The sequence below is a fragment of the Dryas octopetala genome, chromosome 2, assembly GCF_963921425.1.
Source record: "Dryas octopetala chromosome 2, drDryOcto1.1, whole genome shotgun sequence".
NCBI classification, from domain to species: Eukaryota; Viridiplantae; Streptophyta; class Magnoliopsida; order Rosales; family Rosaceae; genus Dryas; species Dryas octopetala.
The window spans coordinates 1027100-1044615 of NC_141367.1; the positions used below are offsets into that span (position 1 = coordinate 1027100).

Below are 17516 nucleotides of genomic sequence, written 5' to 3' on the forward strand. Positions count from 1 at the left end.
TGAGAAGTTGTTTCCTATGTGAGTGTAGATGTATCATTGTAATTTCATAAGAAAATAAGATTATCATTATCCACAAATAAATGTGCAGGTACAAGTATCAGATATGTCAGCAAAGTAGAGAAGACAATGCAACAGTTTTCCTGGAAGAGTATTTCCATTAATTGTTCGCATTGGACAATGGTCTTAGCTTGAATAGTAGTAGGGCAGTAGCATATATGAAACACATTAAAATTAACATGGAACCTTCTTTTGTTTTGCACAATGAAACACACAACAAAAAGATGGAAACCCCAACTAGAAGATGAGAAAACATGCAAAAGTACAATAGCATTGTTTCAACAGTGGATATATAGAGGCATTTCGTTCTATCTACTATATATCTTTGGGCCTGAACTCAATACCTTCCACAATGAGGCCGCTCTTACAGTGGTAATTACTACATTCCCTGAGACTACACTCTACAGTAGCATTATCTCCTTCTCCAATGAAGAATTCACCCATCTCAATTTCCATCCACCCATCTCCTCTGTTTCGAGCCTGTGGAGGCGTAGGGTCTAGGATCACACTATGCTCAGCTGCAACAGCACCTTGCTCATAAATGATACACAATCTAATAGACCTTCCTTCAAACCCCCGTTCGGATTCTGGGAGCTGATAGACAAGGTAAGCTGCATAGGTTGTTAGTGGGGACAAAATTCTAGTGTCTATGTATCCCTTGATGTCAAGCCACCATACTGCTCTGAGCTGTGCCACTTCAGAGAACCTGTGATTCAAATATGCATCAAACTTTCAATTTGATGATTATAACATATTGTGGGTAGTAACATATACAGGCCCCCAAAAGCTTCATATAGTCTGGAGTAGACATCAATCACTCCCACCCACAAGGAAGTATTAGGTCCCTTCAAACAAAAGATATTGAATATTTAATTATAAGCACATATTAGTTCCTTCAAATAATGGAATGCTGGTGGGTTTAGGCACCTCATTCCCCCAAGTCAGGGATTAGATAGCCATAGAAATTAACCACTTCACTTTCTTTGGACAAGGGAGTCATAATTCTAATTAAAGACACCATCTCAACCCCCTCAGACTCACTATAAGTGCAACATCCTAACACTTTCATTCCCCCTATACTTTTGGAAGCACATCATTGGAAATTACTGATGGGACCATTGAGGTCCTTAGAAAACATCACAACGATGTTATCTGACTATGACACATGCATTATTTTTTTTGTAAGGGGTTTTTTTGGGGCATAATATGCAGTGATGAAATCACGCCAACCACAGTTATGTTAATATTACATTGTATTAAATTTCACTTGCTAATAATATCCCTCCTCTTATTCAAAAACCTGGGACCAAATCTATCCAATAAACAATCAATTATCCTACAAAGTATGAGCTACCACCATTGAAAAAAATAATAGATCAATAAGATAATGGTGAGAGATTACCTAGACTCTGGTAGAGTTATCCATTTCCAATATCTGGGTGTATCTCCCCATATTATTGAAAGCCCTCTTGCCCCTATCATATAACATTTTTTGCTGCTCCGCTTCTCGAGTGCAAAACTCTGTTTCAAATAAGCATATATGTCATCCATGGTTCACAATGGGAGCAATACAAATAGTATTTAGTACTAGAAGCAGCCATCAGATATCATGGATCAGTCTTTTCTTCAATTCAAGGATATATCCAGCTGTTCTAAATCATCTAAGATTTTCAAATTTAGCTATACATGCCACACGGTCCTACTAATCCCCATAAGCAGGTAATTAAGCATGTAAACAAGCAAAATACTGTTGAGCCTCAAGTTCGGCCGGGAAAAAAAACAGCAGTAAAAGGATTCATGTTTAAGTTTCTCAAACAATGAGTTTAATTAAAAAAGGTGAGTTTAATTAAAAAATCAATTTTTAAAATACTTAGAAATTTTTTTAAAGTCAAATCACCATGTTGGTCATCAGAATCAAAACCTCCATCCAATTAATTAAACCAATTAATCTTAGGATCTTTCTGCTTGATGGTTGTACAATTGATTTTCACACATATGGGTCGTCATCACCCAAGAGGATTCTTGAACAGAGGCAACAAAGAAATCAAAGAACCCTTTTGTCAGTCAAGAAAGGTAAATATTGGAATGGGATTTGGGCTACTTACCATGTGACCATTGCCAATGATTATGGGGTTATTGCAAAGATGAAAGTAGAGATCCTTCTTGGACATTAATGAATTCAAAGAAGCTGATGAGGACAAGGATTTGGAAATGATCTCCTTATAATCTCTTGGCAGAAACCTCTCCCACACAATATCAGAATCCGCAGCTGTTCTAAACACACAAGAGACTAGCGTTGATCTGCACGCATCTCGAGGGGTTGTACAAGAAATTATGTGGGAAATGCACTCCCCAGGCAGCAAGCTGATGATGTTCATCTGTAGATATCTGAGATATCTCACTGTGTGTAGTGTTAAGAAGAAGAAGAAGAAGAAGAGAGTACTAAAGAGAGAGACTTTGAAAACTCAGCTGCTCAAGCCAATGACTGGGCTCTGACCGAAACATAACAAAAAAGAAAGGGCCAATGACTGGCTCCTTCAGAGAATCCAACGGTTGGAATTGATCAAAGGAAACTTCCCCAGCAAGTTTCCTACTTTTACGGCCCTAATCTTCTTACGTAGATGTGGTCATTTGTGTTGGTGTTAAATACTAATCTAAATCAATTAGTTAATATACATATCTTGCGAACTATGGGATGTGATAGAGATTTGGGCTTCCATGAGCTTCTTAGAATTCTTGATAAGGATATGCTGATCGTTTTGTAGATTTTCTTTTTGGGCTTCGGCTCCTGTTGTATTGAAAAAACATTAAGTTTAGTATTAAATTTAAAAGATTTGTAAAAACTTAAAAATTATAATATAGGGTTTTTTTTTTTTTTTTTTTTTTTTTTTTTTTTTTTTTTTTTATGTTCAGTTTACAAATAAGGTTGATAACGCAGTCCACTTCCTACAGAAAATCACAATCTGATCCACTTTAATGAAATGTGCGCAACACGTGTTGAGCTCATTTGATAATATTTATTTAACTTCTAAATTATACATTCTAGTTCTTTCCAAAGAATTAAATTTCGAATTTCGAGAAAATTTCGAAAAAAAATTAGACGGAAACGATGGAATTATTATCAAAATACGAAAATTTTTAATGAAACTTTAACATATGTTTATTTAACATATTATCTACTAAATTGATAAAAAACATTAAATAAACCAAATTATATAGTAGGTTTCATGTGATATAAGGTGAATACAATGCGCGCTGGAGCAAATATTGTTAAATAAAATTAGTATAATGAATATAAAATTAGTATATTCTTTATACTGTATAATTTAATTATACACTAAAATCTAAACCCTAATACTCTATATACTTTATATACCCTAATACTCTTTATACTCTATAATCTATATATTAAACCCTATATATTCTATATTTTTTAGAATATTAGGTTTTAGGCCATTTAGGATATTTTTAATTATTTTTTATATAGACATGTATTAGAGTTTAAGATTTAAAATAACTAAACAAAATCCCAAACTTTTTTTTTTCTTTCCAATTGCCCAAAGGCCCCAAACCCCCCCCCCCCTCTTTTTTTCTCTTTTTTTAAATTTTTTTTTTCTCTCCTTACTTTTTTTTCCCCGTGCCTCTCTCTTCAGTCTTTTTTTTTTTTTTTAATCTTTTCTTCCTTTTTTCTCGTGCCTCTCAACCAGCCAAGCTTTGTCTTAACTAAGTGTAACAATCCAAATTTTGGCTTATGGTAATTTTGTTACTTAAATTTTTCAAACTTGTTTTAAGGTTTGTTTAAAGGAATTAGAAATTTCCTTAAGTTTATTTTAACTAACTTAGACCTTTAGTTGTGGTTTTAGAGCTTAGTTGTGTGGAAATGAATTTTAAAATATGAAAATTCAAGAATTTGGCGATTATTATTTTTTCAGAATTATATTATGAGAGTAGGATTTTTCATAATTTTTTTGAAAGCAATTTGACTATTTTGAGGTCATAGGAAATTAGTACTCATCAATATGAGTCCGTAAAATTTTTCGGTAAATTATTTGGCGTCTCAAGCTATTTTTGGTGAATTTTTGAAGTTGAAGAAAATATAAAACAGAAAATGTCGATAATTTCGATAAATTTCGGTAAATTTCGCCCAAATTTCAAAAATTTCAGCGAAATCTTCACAAAAAATTGTTAAATATGTGTTTCAATTTCTAAACCCTAAAAAAACGAAATTTAATACCTTGGTCCTTTCTTTCTAGCATTTTCAACAGTTTATTCTTATTTTATGTAATTATTTTATTTTTTAAGTTTTATTAGTTTTAATCTTAAATTCTTAGAGTTTGGTAGGTTTTTAATTTTTTTTAGATTAGATTTCATTTTATGAATTGTATGACTTTATTTAGTAATTATTTTGTTTTAATTTGTGTAGGCCTTAAGTTTAAAGAAGCCCAAAGGAAGGAAGAAGAAATGAGCCGGCATGGCCCAGAAGAAAGAAGAGATGAAGCCCACTTGCAGATGGCCCGGCCCGGCTCCAGAAGTTGGACAGCCACTGCGCCAAGCCCAGCCCGCTTCCTCTCTCTCCTTCAGCCTCTCTTCCATTTTGATTAATCTCTCTCTCTACCTCCAGCATGCTGACGCGCGTCCACTGAAGCAACCAAGCAACCAAGCCAGCAGCCAACATTCCTTTTGATTAATCTTTGAAGCAGGCATTCTCGCGTCGACACGTGGCGCAGCCATTTCTTTTTTCCTTCCGCCTCCTCTCTTTTCCTTCATTAATATTCTTTTCATCCAACCATCGGTTGACACATGGCGCAGCTGCCTCTCCTTCATTCCGCACACCCATCACCGCGAGTGCAAATTTGCTCCCCTAACCCACCCTAAAAGTGGTGATGTCACCACTTTATTCATAGAGTAACATGCGTCTTCTAAACTAATTCTAGTTATAAAAAATTTGATATATACAGCCGCAAGAAGCCATGAAAAATATTAAGATAATCATAATGAGTTTTGTCGTCCAATATAAACCATATTCTGCATAAAATTGTGCAACAACTCTAGAGCCATTACACGTCCAAAATCAAAGCCAAATTAACTAAATTACAAGTTACCTACCCAAAGCAGTAGTCAAGAGAAACCCCACTCACCCACCCACCACAAGGGAGATATCCATCCATAGCAACATAGCAAGTGGGGAGCGCTTTCTCTCTCTAAAAACTAACCAAATGAAAAGCCATCCACGGAGAAAGAACCAATCCAATAATGAAAAAGGTAACATGCTCTTTATCTTAAAAGCAATTATCATTACCCAATAATTAAACATTTTTCCCTGTCTTATTACATAGAGCTCCTGGGCTAACTCCTCATTGAGAAGTTGTTTCCTATGTGAGTGTAGATGTATCATTGTAATTTCATAAGAAAATAAGATTATCATTATCCACAAATAAATGCGCAGGTACAAGCATCAGATATGTCAGCAAAGTAGAGAAGACAATGCAACAGTTTTCCTGGGAGAGTATTTCCATTAATTGTTCGCATTGGACAATGGTCTTAGCTTGAATAGTAGTAGGGCAGTAGCATATATGAAACACATTAAAATTAACATGGAACCTTCTTTTGTTTTGCACAATGAAACACACAACAAAAAGATGGAAACCCCAACTAGAAGATGAGAAAACATGCAAAAGTGCAATAGCATTGTTTAAACAGTGGATATATAGAGGCATTTCGTTCTATCTACTATATATCTTTGGGCCTGAACTCAATACCTTCCACAATGAGGCCGCTCTTACAGTGGTAATTACTACATTCCCTGAGACTACACTCTACAGTAGCATTATCTCCTTCTCCAATGAAGAATTCACCCATCTCAATTTCCATCCACCCATCTCCTCTGTTTCGAGCCTGTGGAGGAGTAGGGTCTAGGATCACACTATGCTCAGCTGCAACTGCACCTTGCTCATAAATGATACACAATGTAATAGACCTTCCTTCAAACCCCCGTTTGGATTCTGGGAGCTGATAGACAAGGTAAGCTGCATAGGTTGTTCGTGGGGACAAAATTCTAGTGTCTATGCATCCCTTGATGTCAAGCCACCATACTTCTCTGAGCTTTGCCACTTCAGAGAACCTGTGATTCAAATATGCATCAAACTTTCAATTTGATGATTATAACATATTGTGGGTAGTAAAATATACAGGCCCCCAAAAGCTTCATATAGTCTAGAGTAGACATCAATCACTCCCTCCCACAAGGAAGTATTAGGTCCCTTCAAACAAAATATATTGAATATTTAATTATAAGCACATATTAGTTCCTTCAAATAATGGAATGCAGGTGGGTTTAGGCACCTCATTCCCCCAAGTCAGGGATTAGATAGCCATAGAAATTAACCACTTCACTTTCTTTAGACAAGGGAGTCATAATTCTATTAAAGAAACCATCTCAACCCCCTCAGACTCACTATAAGTGCAACATCCTAACACTTTCTTCCCCCTATACTTTTGGAAGCACATCATTGGCAATTACTGATGGGACCATTGAGGTCCTTAGAAACCATCGCAACGATGTTATCTGACTATGACACATACATTATTTTTTTTGTAAGGGGTTTTTTTGGGGCATAATTTGCAGTGATGAAATCACGCCAACCACAGTTATGTTAATATTACATTGTATTAAATTTCACTTGCTAATAATATCCCTCCTCTTATTCAAAAACCTGGGACCAAATCTATCCAATAAACAATCAATTATCCTACAAAGTATGAGCTACCACCATTGAAAAAAATAATAGATCAATAAGATAATGGTGAGGGATTACCTAGACTCTGGTAGAGTTGTCCATTTCCAATATCTGGGTGTATCTCCCCATACTATTGAAAGCCCTCTTGCCCCTATCATATAACATTTTTTGCCGCTCCGCTTCTCAAGTGCAAAACTCTGTTTCAAATAAGCATATATGTCATCCATGGTTCACAATGGGAGCAATACAAATAGTATTTAGTACTAGAAGCAGCCATCAGATATCATGGATCAGTCTTTTCTTCAATTCAAGGATACATCCAGCTGTTCTAAATCATCTAAGATTTTCAAATTTAGCTATCCATGCCACACGGTCCTACTAATCCCTATAAGCAGGTAATTAAGCATGTAAACAAGCAAAATACTGTTGAGCCTCAAGTTCGGCCGGGAAAAAAAAACAGCAGCAAAAGGATTCATGTTTAAGTTTCTCAAACAATGAGTTTAATTAAAAAAGGTGAGTTTAATTAAAAAATCAATTTTTAAAATACTTGAAATTTTTTAAAGTCAAATCACCATGTTGGTCATCAGAATCAAAACCTCTATCCAATTAATTAAACCAATTAATATTAGGATCTTTCTGCTTGATGGTTGTACAATTAATTTTCACACATATGGGTCGTCATCACCCAAGAGGATTCTTGAACAGAGGCAACAGAGAAATCAAAGAACCCTTTTGTCAGTCAAGAAAGGTAAATATTGGAATGGGATTTGGGTTACTTACCATGTGACCATTGCCAATGATTATGGGGTTATTGCAAAGATGAAAGTAGAGATCCTTCTTGGACATTAATGAATTCAAAGAAGCTGATGAGGACAAGGATTTGGAAATGATCTCCTTATAATCTCTTGGCAGAAACCTCTCCCACACAATATCAGAATCCGCAGCTGTTCTAAACACACAAGAGACTAGCGTTGATCTGCACGCATCCCGAGGGGTTGTACAAGATATTATGTGGGAAATGCACTCCCAGGCAGCAAGCTGATGAGATATCTCACTGTGTGTAGTGTTAAGAAGAAGAAGAAGAGTACTAAAGAGAGAGACTTTGAAAATTCAGCTGCTCAAGCCAATGACTGGGCTCTGACCGAAACACAACAAACAAAAAGAAAGGGCCAATGACTGGCTCCTTCAGAGAATCCAACGGTTGGAATTGATCAATGTGGAACTTCCCCAGCAAGTTTTCAACTTTTACGGCCCTAATCTTCTTACGTAGACCACCCTAAACTACTAAGTTGACCACCTCATTTAATTTTTGCTCATTTTTGCCCATTTTGCCCCTACATAAAAAAAAACCACTCCTCCAATTTTGGCCGGCCACCACTCCCCGCTGCCGGCGCAACCCCACCCCCTCCCCACCGCCGGCGCGACCCCACCCCTCCCCTTCGCCGGTCGACCCCGCCCCTCCCCATCGCCGGCGCAACCCACTCAGCCCTCCCCTGGCCCGATCTCCCTTCTCTCTCTCTTCCCTCTCTCTGCCATCTTCTCTCTCCCCTCTGTCTGCCTCCCTCCCTCCCCGGACCACCATGGGTGGCCGGCACGACCCCATAGACCTCCAGATCGAGGGTCACGCCGGCCACCCATGGTGGTCCGGTGAGGGAGAGAGGCAGACAGAGGGGAGAGAGAGAAGATGGCAGAGAGAGGGAAGAGAAAGAGAGAAGGAAGATCGGGGGTGGGGGGGTCACGCCGGCCATGGGGAGGGGTAGGGTCGACCGGCGATGGGAGGGTTGGGGTCGCGCCGGCGGCTGGGAGGGGTGGGGTTGCGCTGGCCACCCATGGTGGTCCGGTGAGGGAGGGAGGCAGAGAGAGGGGAGAGATAGGGAAGAGAGAGAGGGGAGATGGCGTGGGTCGCGCCGGCAGTGGGGAGGGGCTGGGGTCGCGCCGGCAGTAGGGAGGGAGTGGGGTTGCGTCGGTGGCGGGGAGTGGTGGCCGGCCAAAATTGGAGGGGTGGGTTTTTTTTTTTTTATGCAGGGGCAAAATGGGCAAAAAGGGGCAAAAATTGAATGGGGTGGTCAACTTAGTAGGTTAGGGTGGTCTGAACAACCCCCCCTTAGTTAATATACATATCTTGCGAACTATGGGATGTGATAGAGATTTGGGCTTCCATGAGCTTCTTAGAATTCTTGATAAGGATCGGGCTGGTTTTACCAGGCCCATGCTGATCGTTTTGTAGATTTTCTTTTTGGGCTTGGGCCCTTGTTGTATTGGAAAAAAATTAAGTTTTGTATTAAATTTAAAAGATTTGTAAAAACTTAAAAATTAAAATATAGAATTTTTTTTTAAGTCCAGTTCACAAATAAGACTGATAACTCAGCCCACTTACTACAGAAAATCACAGCTTGATCCACTTTAATGAAATGTGCGCAACACGGAACCCACCGAGTGCTCAGCAATTGCCACTGTGCAACAGTAACTATATGAAGTTGCATAAAAATGATACTTGTTGATATCCCTTATGTCTTTTCTTGCATAAACATGTCAAAAACTAATGAAACCAACGTAAAACGCACAATTCAATCTTATGAAGTCACATCCACCTGTATTATAACATAAAAATGATTGTTATTAATTTCCAGTTAAAAAAAAAAAAAAAACCATCGAGCGCTCGGCACTAAAAACACGGAAGAGTTATAACATAGGATTTATTTATACAAAGTATACCTATTTATCATTGCAACATTTTAGGTGAGTTTGTTTATCATTAAGGTCTGTAAAATAGACTTTAGAGTAATTTACTTTAAAATATAATTATAAAATATGTGTAGGATATTTATTTATGTTTATCAATACGCCTGGTTAGTCCCGACACTCCGAATTAAATAAACATAGAAAGAGTGCAGGTTGACAAAATAAGAGGACATAAAAAACCTTATGAAACCCAACTTGTCAAGCAAATATAAATTTTTTATTTTTATTTTTATTTCAGGGTGGGGGAAGGCCAAACTTTTGTCACAAGTACGTGTGAGGTAAGTATTCTCTACCTCCAGTCTGTCTAATAAGACGGACAAGTGGATGACAACACATGTAAGCGGAGGACAACACATGTAAGCATGGGCGTATCGTGGGGGCTAAGGTGGGCTGTAGCCCACCCCAAATTTTTGCAAAATAATAATAATAATAATAATAATAATAATACTACTACTACTAGTCTACTAGTCTTAGCCCAAATGCCCAATAGCCTAATAGCCCAAATGCCCAATACTCAACCCATGACACAAAAAAAAATATCTACAGATCAATATCCTCTACCCATTTAGCCATTCCACGCATTCGATCAATATCCTTCACTCCTTCAATAACCTATACTCGTAACCCATCAATATCCTTCACTCCTAGTCCTTCAGGCTTCAGCCAAAGCTTTCCGCCGCCCACCACAGTGACCACACCAACTGAAGTTTTCAATTTCAATGTAAGTTTTCACTCATATATATTCAATCCCTCTTCTTCTTCTATTTTTTTCACAATTCTTTTTTTATTTGATTAACTTTGATTTTCTGCTCTTCATTTTTTTCCAGCAGAAGTTGTTCTCCGATCGGCACTCGACACTACAGTCACCCCAAGTCTAAAAAGGTAACTAACTTAACTAACTCACTATTTATTTTATATAGAATCTCAAGCTTTTGGGTTTCATTTTGGATTTGAAAAAAATTGGGATTTGAATAAATTTGGGGTTTCAAGCTTATCTTGCCTGATTGGTTGATTCCATTATTTATCTTGTCTTGTAGTTGTGATTTTTGGTAGTTTATTATTACATTGTTGTTGATTTTGTTGTTTTGGTTCCATAATATATTGGTTACAGTTTATAATGTCAAGTCAACATTTCAAGCCAAGAAAAACTCTTCCTTCATTTTTCAAGAAAAATCATCAAGCATTAACATCATCAAGTGAGCATCCTTCTCCATCTAGTAGTGATGTTCCAATTTGTGATGAGCATCATCCTTCTAAAAATCAAAGAGGTTAGCCTCAAAATCAAATAGACAAAAAAGTTAATAACAATATTCTTGAACGTGATCCAGGAAAACGTAGAGCAATATTGGCATATTCTGTTAATGAACGTTATGATATCCGTAGAGCATATTTACTTAATGAGCCTTATCAACCCAAATTAGGAGAGTATCCAAGCACCACTGTTGGAGAGCAAAATCGTCGGTTTCAATATAATTGGTTCTAAAAATTTCCTTAGCTTGAGTATTATGTTGACAAAGATAAGGTATATTGTTTTGCATGTTTCCTCTTTGAAAGTGAACCAAATGTCATCCTCTATTCATTTCTATTGGGTTTCATGATTGGAAGAGAGTCGGTGAGACACTTTGTTTCCTTCAACAACATGTGGGGCTTCTAGATTCACCACATGGTCGTATATGCAAAATTGGTATAGCTTAAGAAATGTATGTGAACATATAGACAAAGTGATGAGTCCACAATCACCACAAATTATTGAACATAATTGGTTGCGTCTAAAGACTACAATAGAGGCAATTAGGGCGATAGAAAAACAAGCACTTGCTTTTAGAGGCCATGATGAATCCATTGACTCATCAAATCGTGGAAATTTTATTGACTTGATAAAATATGGTGCAAGTTTGAATGAAGATATTGATAAAGTAGTCTTGAAGCGAGTTCCTGGAAATGCCAAGTATATTTCTCCTATGATTCAAAGGGGGATTTTGAATATTCTTGCTAACAAAGTCAGGAGTAAGATTCGTGAAGAAGTTGAGAATGCTAAGTTTTGTATTCTTGTCAATGAATCACTTGACGAATCTAATAAAAAACAAATGGCTATTATTTTAAGATTTGTTGATGTTGATCGGTTTCTTAAAGAACTCTTTCATGTTGTTAATGTAGAGGAAACTTGTGCTTTAACTCTTAAAAAATAGATAGACAAAGTGTTTGCTCAACACAACCTTCAAGTGAAAAATTTGCGTGGTCAAAGATACGATGGTGCTAGCAATATGCGTGGTGAATGGAATTGATTAAAAGCTTTATTTCTTAAAGATTGTCCATATGCATATTATGTACATTGTTTTGCTCATCAGTTACAACTATCTTTGAATGCGGCAGCTAAAGGTGTGCCTGATGTCTATTTGTTTTTCAATATGCTTAATACTATTGTGAACTCAGTTGGGTCTTCATCCAAGTGTGTTTCTGAGTTAAGGTCTACGAGAAAATAAAAAGTGGCAAAACAAATCTTAGAAGAACTTGAATCTGGTACAATAGCTAATCAAATCTATACTTTGTCACGACCTGGAGCTACCCGTTAGAACTCTCATTTTGGTTCTATTAGAAGGTTAATTGTTATGTTTAGTGCAACTAGTGAAATTCTTGAAAACATGAAGCAAAATGGGCTCAACTACAAAATACGTGGGGAAGCTAAGGGTGCTTTGTCTGGTGTGCGATGTTTTCAATTTGTGTTTCACTTGCATTTGTTGAATAAAGTTAGGGGAATCACTGATATACTTTGCCAAGCATTGCAAAATCAATCTTAAGACATTATAAATGCTATGAATTTAGTTGCAAGTACTAAATTTCTTCTTCAAAAATTAAAGAACAATAGTTGGGATAATTTCATGGGAATTGTGGTATCATTTTGTGAAAATAATAACATTGATATCCTTTATTTGAGTGCTCGCTATATGGAGGGTACATGTCGTTCTTGTCAACAACAAGATTTTATTACAGTTAAGCATTATTATCATTTTGATATATTTAACACTATAATAAATTTTCAGTTGATAGAGTTAGATAGTAGATTCAATGAGGGAACAATAGAACTCCTTACCCTTAGCTCGGCATTGGATCCCCGTGATGGATTCAAATCATTTGACATTAACAAAGTATGCACTTTGGCTGAGAAATTTTACCCTCAAAACGTTAATACACATGAACTGTGTAGCTTGAAAGACCGTTGGAACATTATCAGTATGAGGCATGTGAACTTTTACAATTTCAGAATGTGTCTTATTTCGGAATTATGCCAAGAATTTGTTAGAGAAAGAAAATCATACTGGTTGATTGAGAGATTGATTCGTCTAGTGTTGACTCTTTCAGTTTCTAAGGCAACAACAGAGCGAACATTTTCATGTATGAAAATTATTAAGAATCGACTTCGGAACAAGATATGTGATGATTTTCTTGCAGATTGTATAGTTATTCACATTGAAAAAGATATTGTTGATACTATTAGTTATGATTCTGTAATTAATGACTTTTATGCTGTGAAGAAACGCAGAGCTGAACTTAATTAGTGTTCTATTGTATTTGCATTACATATTTTTTTATTGTTTCTTCTTGGTATGAATATGCATTTTGAGGGGTAAGGCTCATTACGTTCTCCCTGACTAGGTGTATATATTTTTTTTATTAATGAAATTTACTCGTGCCGTCGAGTTTTGTTTGATAATAATTATAAAAGTGATTTAACAGGTTGTGTAAATTTCGGAAGTGTCATAAAAACAGATAAGATGCTATCGAAATTTTGCACAAAATATTCACTAACAATAATGAGAAAGTAGCTTAGACGTTCAGCCCACCCTATTTTAAAATCCTGGATACGCCCCTGCACCTAAGAGTTTGATTTACTTCAATGAACTATTGGTTTTAATTACAATCATGTTAAATTCAATCCTTGAATGTGTTGTCCCTTACTCTACCCCTCATATTTTACTACCACTGAAACTATAAGCTCGTACAAGAATATAACACGTTAAATGAGTTTTAATTGTGTTTATTCTAAGAGCTTAAAAAAGTCAATCCAAATGCCACCCAATTTACGCAGTCTATTTATTTTAAAGTCTATGTTACAACCCTTAATGATAAATAAACTCACAAAAAATGTTATAATGACAAATAGGTTCACTTTTTGATAAATAAACTCACATTATAACAGGCCAATTTTGTGTTTGTTATGCTGAGCCCTCGGCGTGCTTTTTTTTTTTTTTTTTAATTGGGCAGATTGTTACATTATAACGCGGGTGAATGTGACTCCATAAACTTGAATTTTGTGTTTTATGCTTGTTTCATTAGTTTTTGACATATTTATATAAGAAAATACATAAGGTATATATATAAAGTATCATTTTTATGCATTTTCAAATAGCCACTCTTGCACAATGGAAATTACTGAGCGCTCGGTACTGTTTACCGATATCTTGGTCGGTTTCGTGTCTCACGTGTTTCATTAAAGTGGACCGGGCCAGGAGCGCACTATAGCGCGTGGGCTGGGTTATCAGCCTTATTTTTCAACTTGACTTAAAAAAAAAAACCCTAAAACTTATTTGCCTTGTTTTTATCTATATTAAACTTAATTCTTTATATAACTTTATGAAAAATAGAATTAGTTAATTTCTACTAACTAATAGACTTGTAATTTGAGTCCAAAAAAGCTCAAACAAAAACTAACACAAAAGTTTAAAAAAAAAAAAAAAAATCCAAATGAGAGAGACCATACACAAAATAGTTCACCTCTTTAAAAAATTTCAATCAACTTTTAAATGTTTGCATTCAAATGCTTATTATGTCAAAATAATATTTTATAGGGTTTTTAATATTATATATATATGTATATATATAGCATGTGGAATATTGATACACTAATACAAGAAACGAATACACACAAATCCAAAGCAAAAACAATATTAAAACTCCAAACATTTGATTGTTGTTCTGGTCAGTACTAGAAATTGGACTGGAATAAAGAAATATAGGCATCCATCTCAAAACCAATTGACAATAGGAGGAATATCCCAAGACCCTTATAACCCACTATGGAAGGTTATATTTTTTTAATGTGGGACAATACTTCAGATTCTCACACGCCTCCGCACGTATCACTCAAACTAAACATGTGAACAACTCATAGTGGGTGATGTGAAGCATGTGTGGCCACTCAGCCTAACACACGTAAGTAAACCTGCTCTGATATCATAAATAAATCTAAGCATTCATCCCAAAACTAATTAGCAATAGAAGTAGTAGCCCAAGACCCTTATAAGCCACTTTGCAAGGTTATATTTTTCTAATGTGAGACAACACTCCACATTCTCACAATAACATTGTAAAGTTTGGAGAGAGTTTGTTGGGTGATGTCACATTATACGAAAATTAATAACAAAATTGGTCAAGTGGTACACATCCTAATTCTCAAGATTAATTTGTTTTTTTGTGGTAAAAAATATACATTCAAAATCATTTGGTATTATATAGTAGGAGAAATTAATATTGTTGAGTAGATAAGTACTAAACATAATTTTCTAACGCAGGACAAGAGATACAAGATTAATGTGGATGTGAGATAACCACCACATTATATACAAGTCTCATATCCCACAATAATTTTGTATCTTCCATCTCACATTAGAGAAAATCCCTAATTAACAATTCTATAGTCTTAGCTAGGGGGGCTCAAATTTTTTTTTTTTTTTTTTTTTTGCTATTTTGAATTTTATAAATTCAAAGGATTGCATAGAGGATTTCCTTTTGATGACCAACATAGTGATTTGACTTAAAACTTGGGTTAATTAGATATTAATCCCCCAAACTCTTTTTTTAAAGCCTCCTTCCCATGAACTTTTTAATTCATAAATTAAGCCCAATTTCAAAAATAGTAGCCACTTAGGATTAAAACATACCTAAAATCATTATATAATTACAAAGCCTGCCATTGTCATTAAATTGAATTAAATTCATAAATTTTAGAGATTTAATTAATTGGTATTCGTGATTGAATGCAATAAATCTATTCATTTATAATTCAAATCAACACACACAAAACATTATGCACATACATAAAATCATTGTAGGTACACAAAATAATACGAAAAAAAACAGTAGGTGCATAAAATTCACACCAAAAAATTAGTAGATACACAAAATAAACATAAAAAAACCAATAGGTGCACAAAATAAACATGAAAAAAATCAGTAGGTTTACAAAATAAACACGGAAAAAAGCTAGTAGCGTACTTGGCACTTTTCTTTATTTGTTCCCAAATGTGCACCCATGGAAACTTGAATCCAATTTTGTTTCAAAAGCATTCAAATGCTTGCATAAACTACAATAATAAAATAATAATAAATATATATAAATATGCTTGATGAATAAACAAAACAAAAAATAATAATATCATTATATAAATATGCTTGATAATAAACAAAACAAAAAATAATCATACAAATATATAAATATGTTTAAAAAATGAACAAAACAAAAATAATAATACCAATATATAAATATGCTTCATAAATAAACAAAACAAAAAATAATCATACAAATATATAACTATGCTTGATAAATAAACAAAACAAAAAATAATAATACCATTATATAAATATGCTGGATAACAAAACAAATTTACCATATTGGCATCATTTGCACTGCTTGCGCGCATTCGCTCAGTCTCCAATAGGCAACCATAAAATTTGTTGCAATCACGCGCAATATCTTTGAATCGTGCTTTAACGCCACCAACCTTACGAATAGTTTCACCCCCCATGTTATGCTTGAAAACTTGATAAATTTGTCTCCAAAGCACGACGACTCTTGCTTGGGTATCAAGACAACCGTCGGGAGACCTCTCTAGGTATTCCATCACTCGGACTTCATCTTCAGCTACCCCCCAAGCATTTCCTCTTGGAGCCATAATAAATAAAATATTTTTTTGTGCAAATTTGGTAAACAAAGGTTGATGTTTGTAATGAAAAACTATGAGTGTTGTATGATATATATAGACTCATTTGAAAATATAGCTGTTGGAGAGTTTGGGGAATTTTTAAAAAAATTTCTGAAATTGTTTGAGAATTTTTTGGGTGTTTTTATTTTTATTATTAAATAATTTGTTTAAAAAAAATCAGCATAGGTGTGATCTGGACAGTTGATTATCAACGGTCCTTTAATTTGGGCGGTCCATGTCATCAACTGCCAAAAAAAAATAAAAAATCACAACGACCATTTAATGGTAGCCGCACATCACCAACGATACTTTAATCTTAGCCGTTGGTGATGTGCAGTGCAGTCATCCCCACGCGCGTGGATCAATGAAGCAGCCGACACACCATGGCCCACCTTTGGCGTGCTCGTCAGTCTAGAATGCACCATTCTTTCTCATTTGCAGCCTTCGCGTGATTATACTGTGGTGGGCCCTCTCCAATTTGGGTCTCACCACGAAATGGGTTACACTGTTACCCACTTCTAGGTTACAAATTAAATTTGGCCCGTAGTGGGGAGTTGTGACAATCACACCCAAAATCCCGGGTATGCAACAATGGCACCTACCTTGAATGCCCTAAGGTATTGATATCACTAAATCAAGTATTTATCCCCTAAGATACCCAAGGCGGGGTTAAGCCATTTGATTAGGTAGTACGGGTTGGATCAGAGATAATAAATAGCGAAAAACATATGACGTAAAAATAAAACTTTTTTATAAAACCAATCCACAAGGTTACGGTATTACATTACAACCTTAAAAAATTAAATAAATTCGAAATACATAGCAAGCACAAAATAAAAGTTTCAAAACTTCGCAAACGTAAAGTCAAAGTAAATTGCTTAAAACAATCTCCAAACAATTTGAGGAAAAATCAATAAAACAAACTCGACACAATAAAAACAATTAAATGAAATCACAATTTAAATCTAGGAAGTTGACAAGTCTCAAGATGTTGCTTTGC

At 35.4% G+C, this 17516-nt stretch overlaps 2 protein-coding genes and 1 pseudogene across 2 annotated transcripts; 1 reads left to right on the forward strand and 2 right to left on the reverse strand.

Annotated features, from left to right (window-relative positions):
- Positions 1-277: 277 nt before the first annotated feature.
- LOC147292353 (putative F-box protein PP2-B12) lies at positions 278-2541 on the reverse strand. The gene is made up of 3 exons (XM_086233016.1): positions 2163-2541; positions 1460-1578; positions 278-763 (listed from the first exon to the last, which is right to left on the reverse strand). Exons 1-3 carry the CDS (start codon positions 2433-2435, stop codon positions 373-375), a joined length of 783 nt encoding a protein of 260 aa, XP_086089142.1. The 5' UTR covers positions 2436-2541; the 3' UTR covers positions 278-372.
- Positions 2542-5646: 3105 nt separating this feature from the next.
- On the reverse strand, positions 5647-7844 carry LOC147292354 (F-box protein PP2-B10-like). The gene is made up of 3 exons (XM_086232778.1): positions 7575-7844; positions 6873-6991; positions 5647-6178 (listed from the first exon to the last, which is right to left on the reverse strand). The coding sequence occupies exons 1-3, from the start codon at positions 7638-7640 to the stop codon at positions 5788-5790; spliced, it is 576 nt and encodes a 191-aa protein (XP_086088904.1). The 5' UTR covers positions 7641-7844; the 3' UTR covers positions 5647-5787.
- A 3956-nt stretch (positions 7845-11800) lies between these two features.
- LOC147292355 (uncharacterized) lies at positions 11801-13098 on the forward strand (annotated as a pseudogene).
- The last annotated feature ends 4418 nt before the right edge of the window (positions 13099-17516 follow it).

What these genes read in the sequence shown, in the direction of transcription:
- LOC147292353 (XM_086233016.1), bottom strand. Translation starts at nt 2,435, where the DNA reads ATGAACATCATCAGCTTGCTGCCTGGGGAGTGCATTTCCCACATAATT. An exon ending in TCATTGGCAATGGTCACATG is followed by an intron (nt 1,579 to 2,162) that starts GTAAGTAGCCCA and finishes TATTTGAAACAG; the next exon opens with AGTTTTGCACTCGAGAAGCG. An exon ending in ATAACTCTACCAGAGTCTAG is followed by an intron (nt 764 to 1,459) that starts GTAATCTCTCAC and finishes TTTGAATCACAG; the next exon opens with GTTCTCTGAAGTGGCACAGC.
- LOC147292354 (XM_086232778.1), bottom strand. Translation starts at nt 7,640, where the DNA reads ATGTCCAAGAAGGATCTCTACTTTCATCTTTGCAATAACCCCATAATC. An exon ending in TCATTGGCAATGGTCACATG is followed by an intron (nt 6,992 to 7,574) that starts GTAAGTAACCCA and finishes TATTTGAAACAG; the next exon opens with AGTTTTGCACTTGAGAAGCG. An exon ending in ACAACTCTACCAGAGTCTAG is followed by an intron (nt 6,179 to 6,872) that starts GTAATCCCTCAC and finishes TTTGAATCACAG; the next exon opens with GTTCTCTGAAGTGGCAAAGC.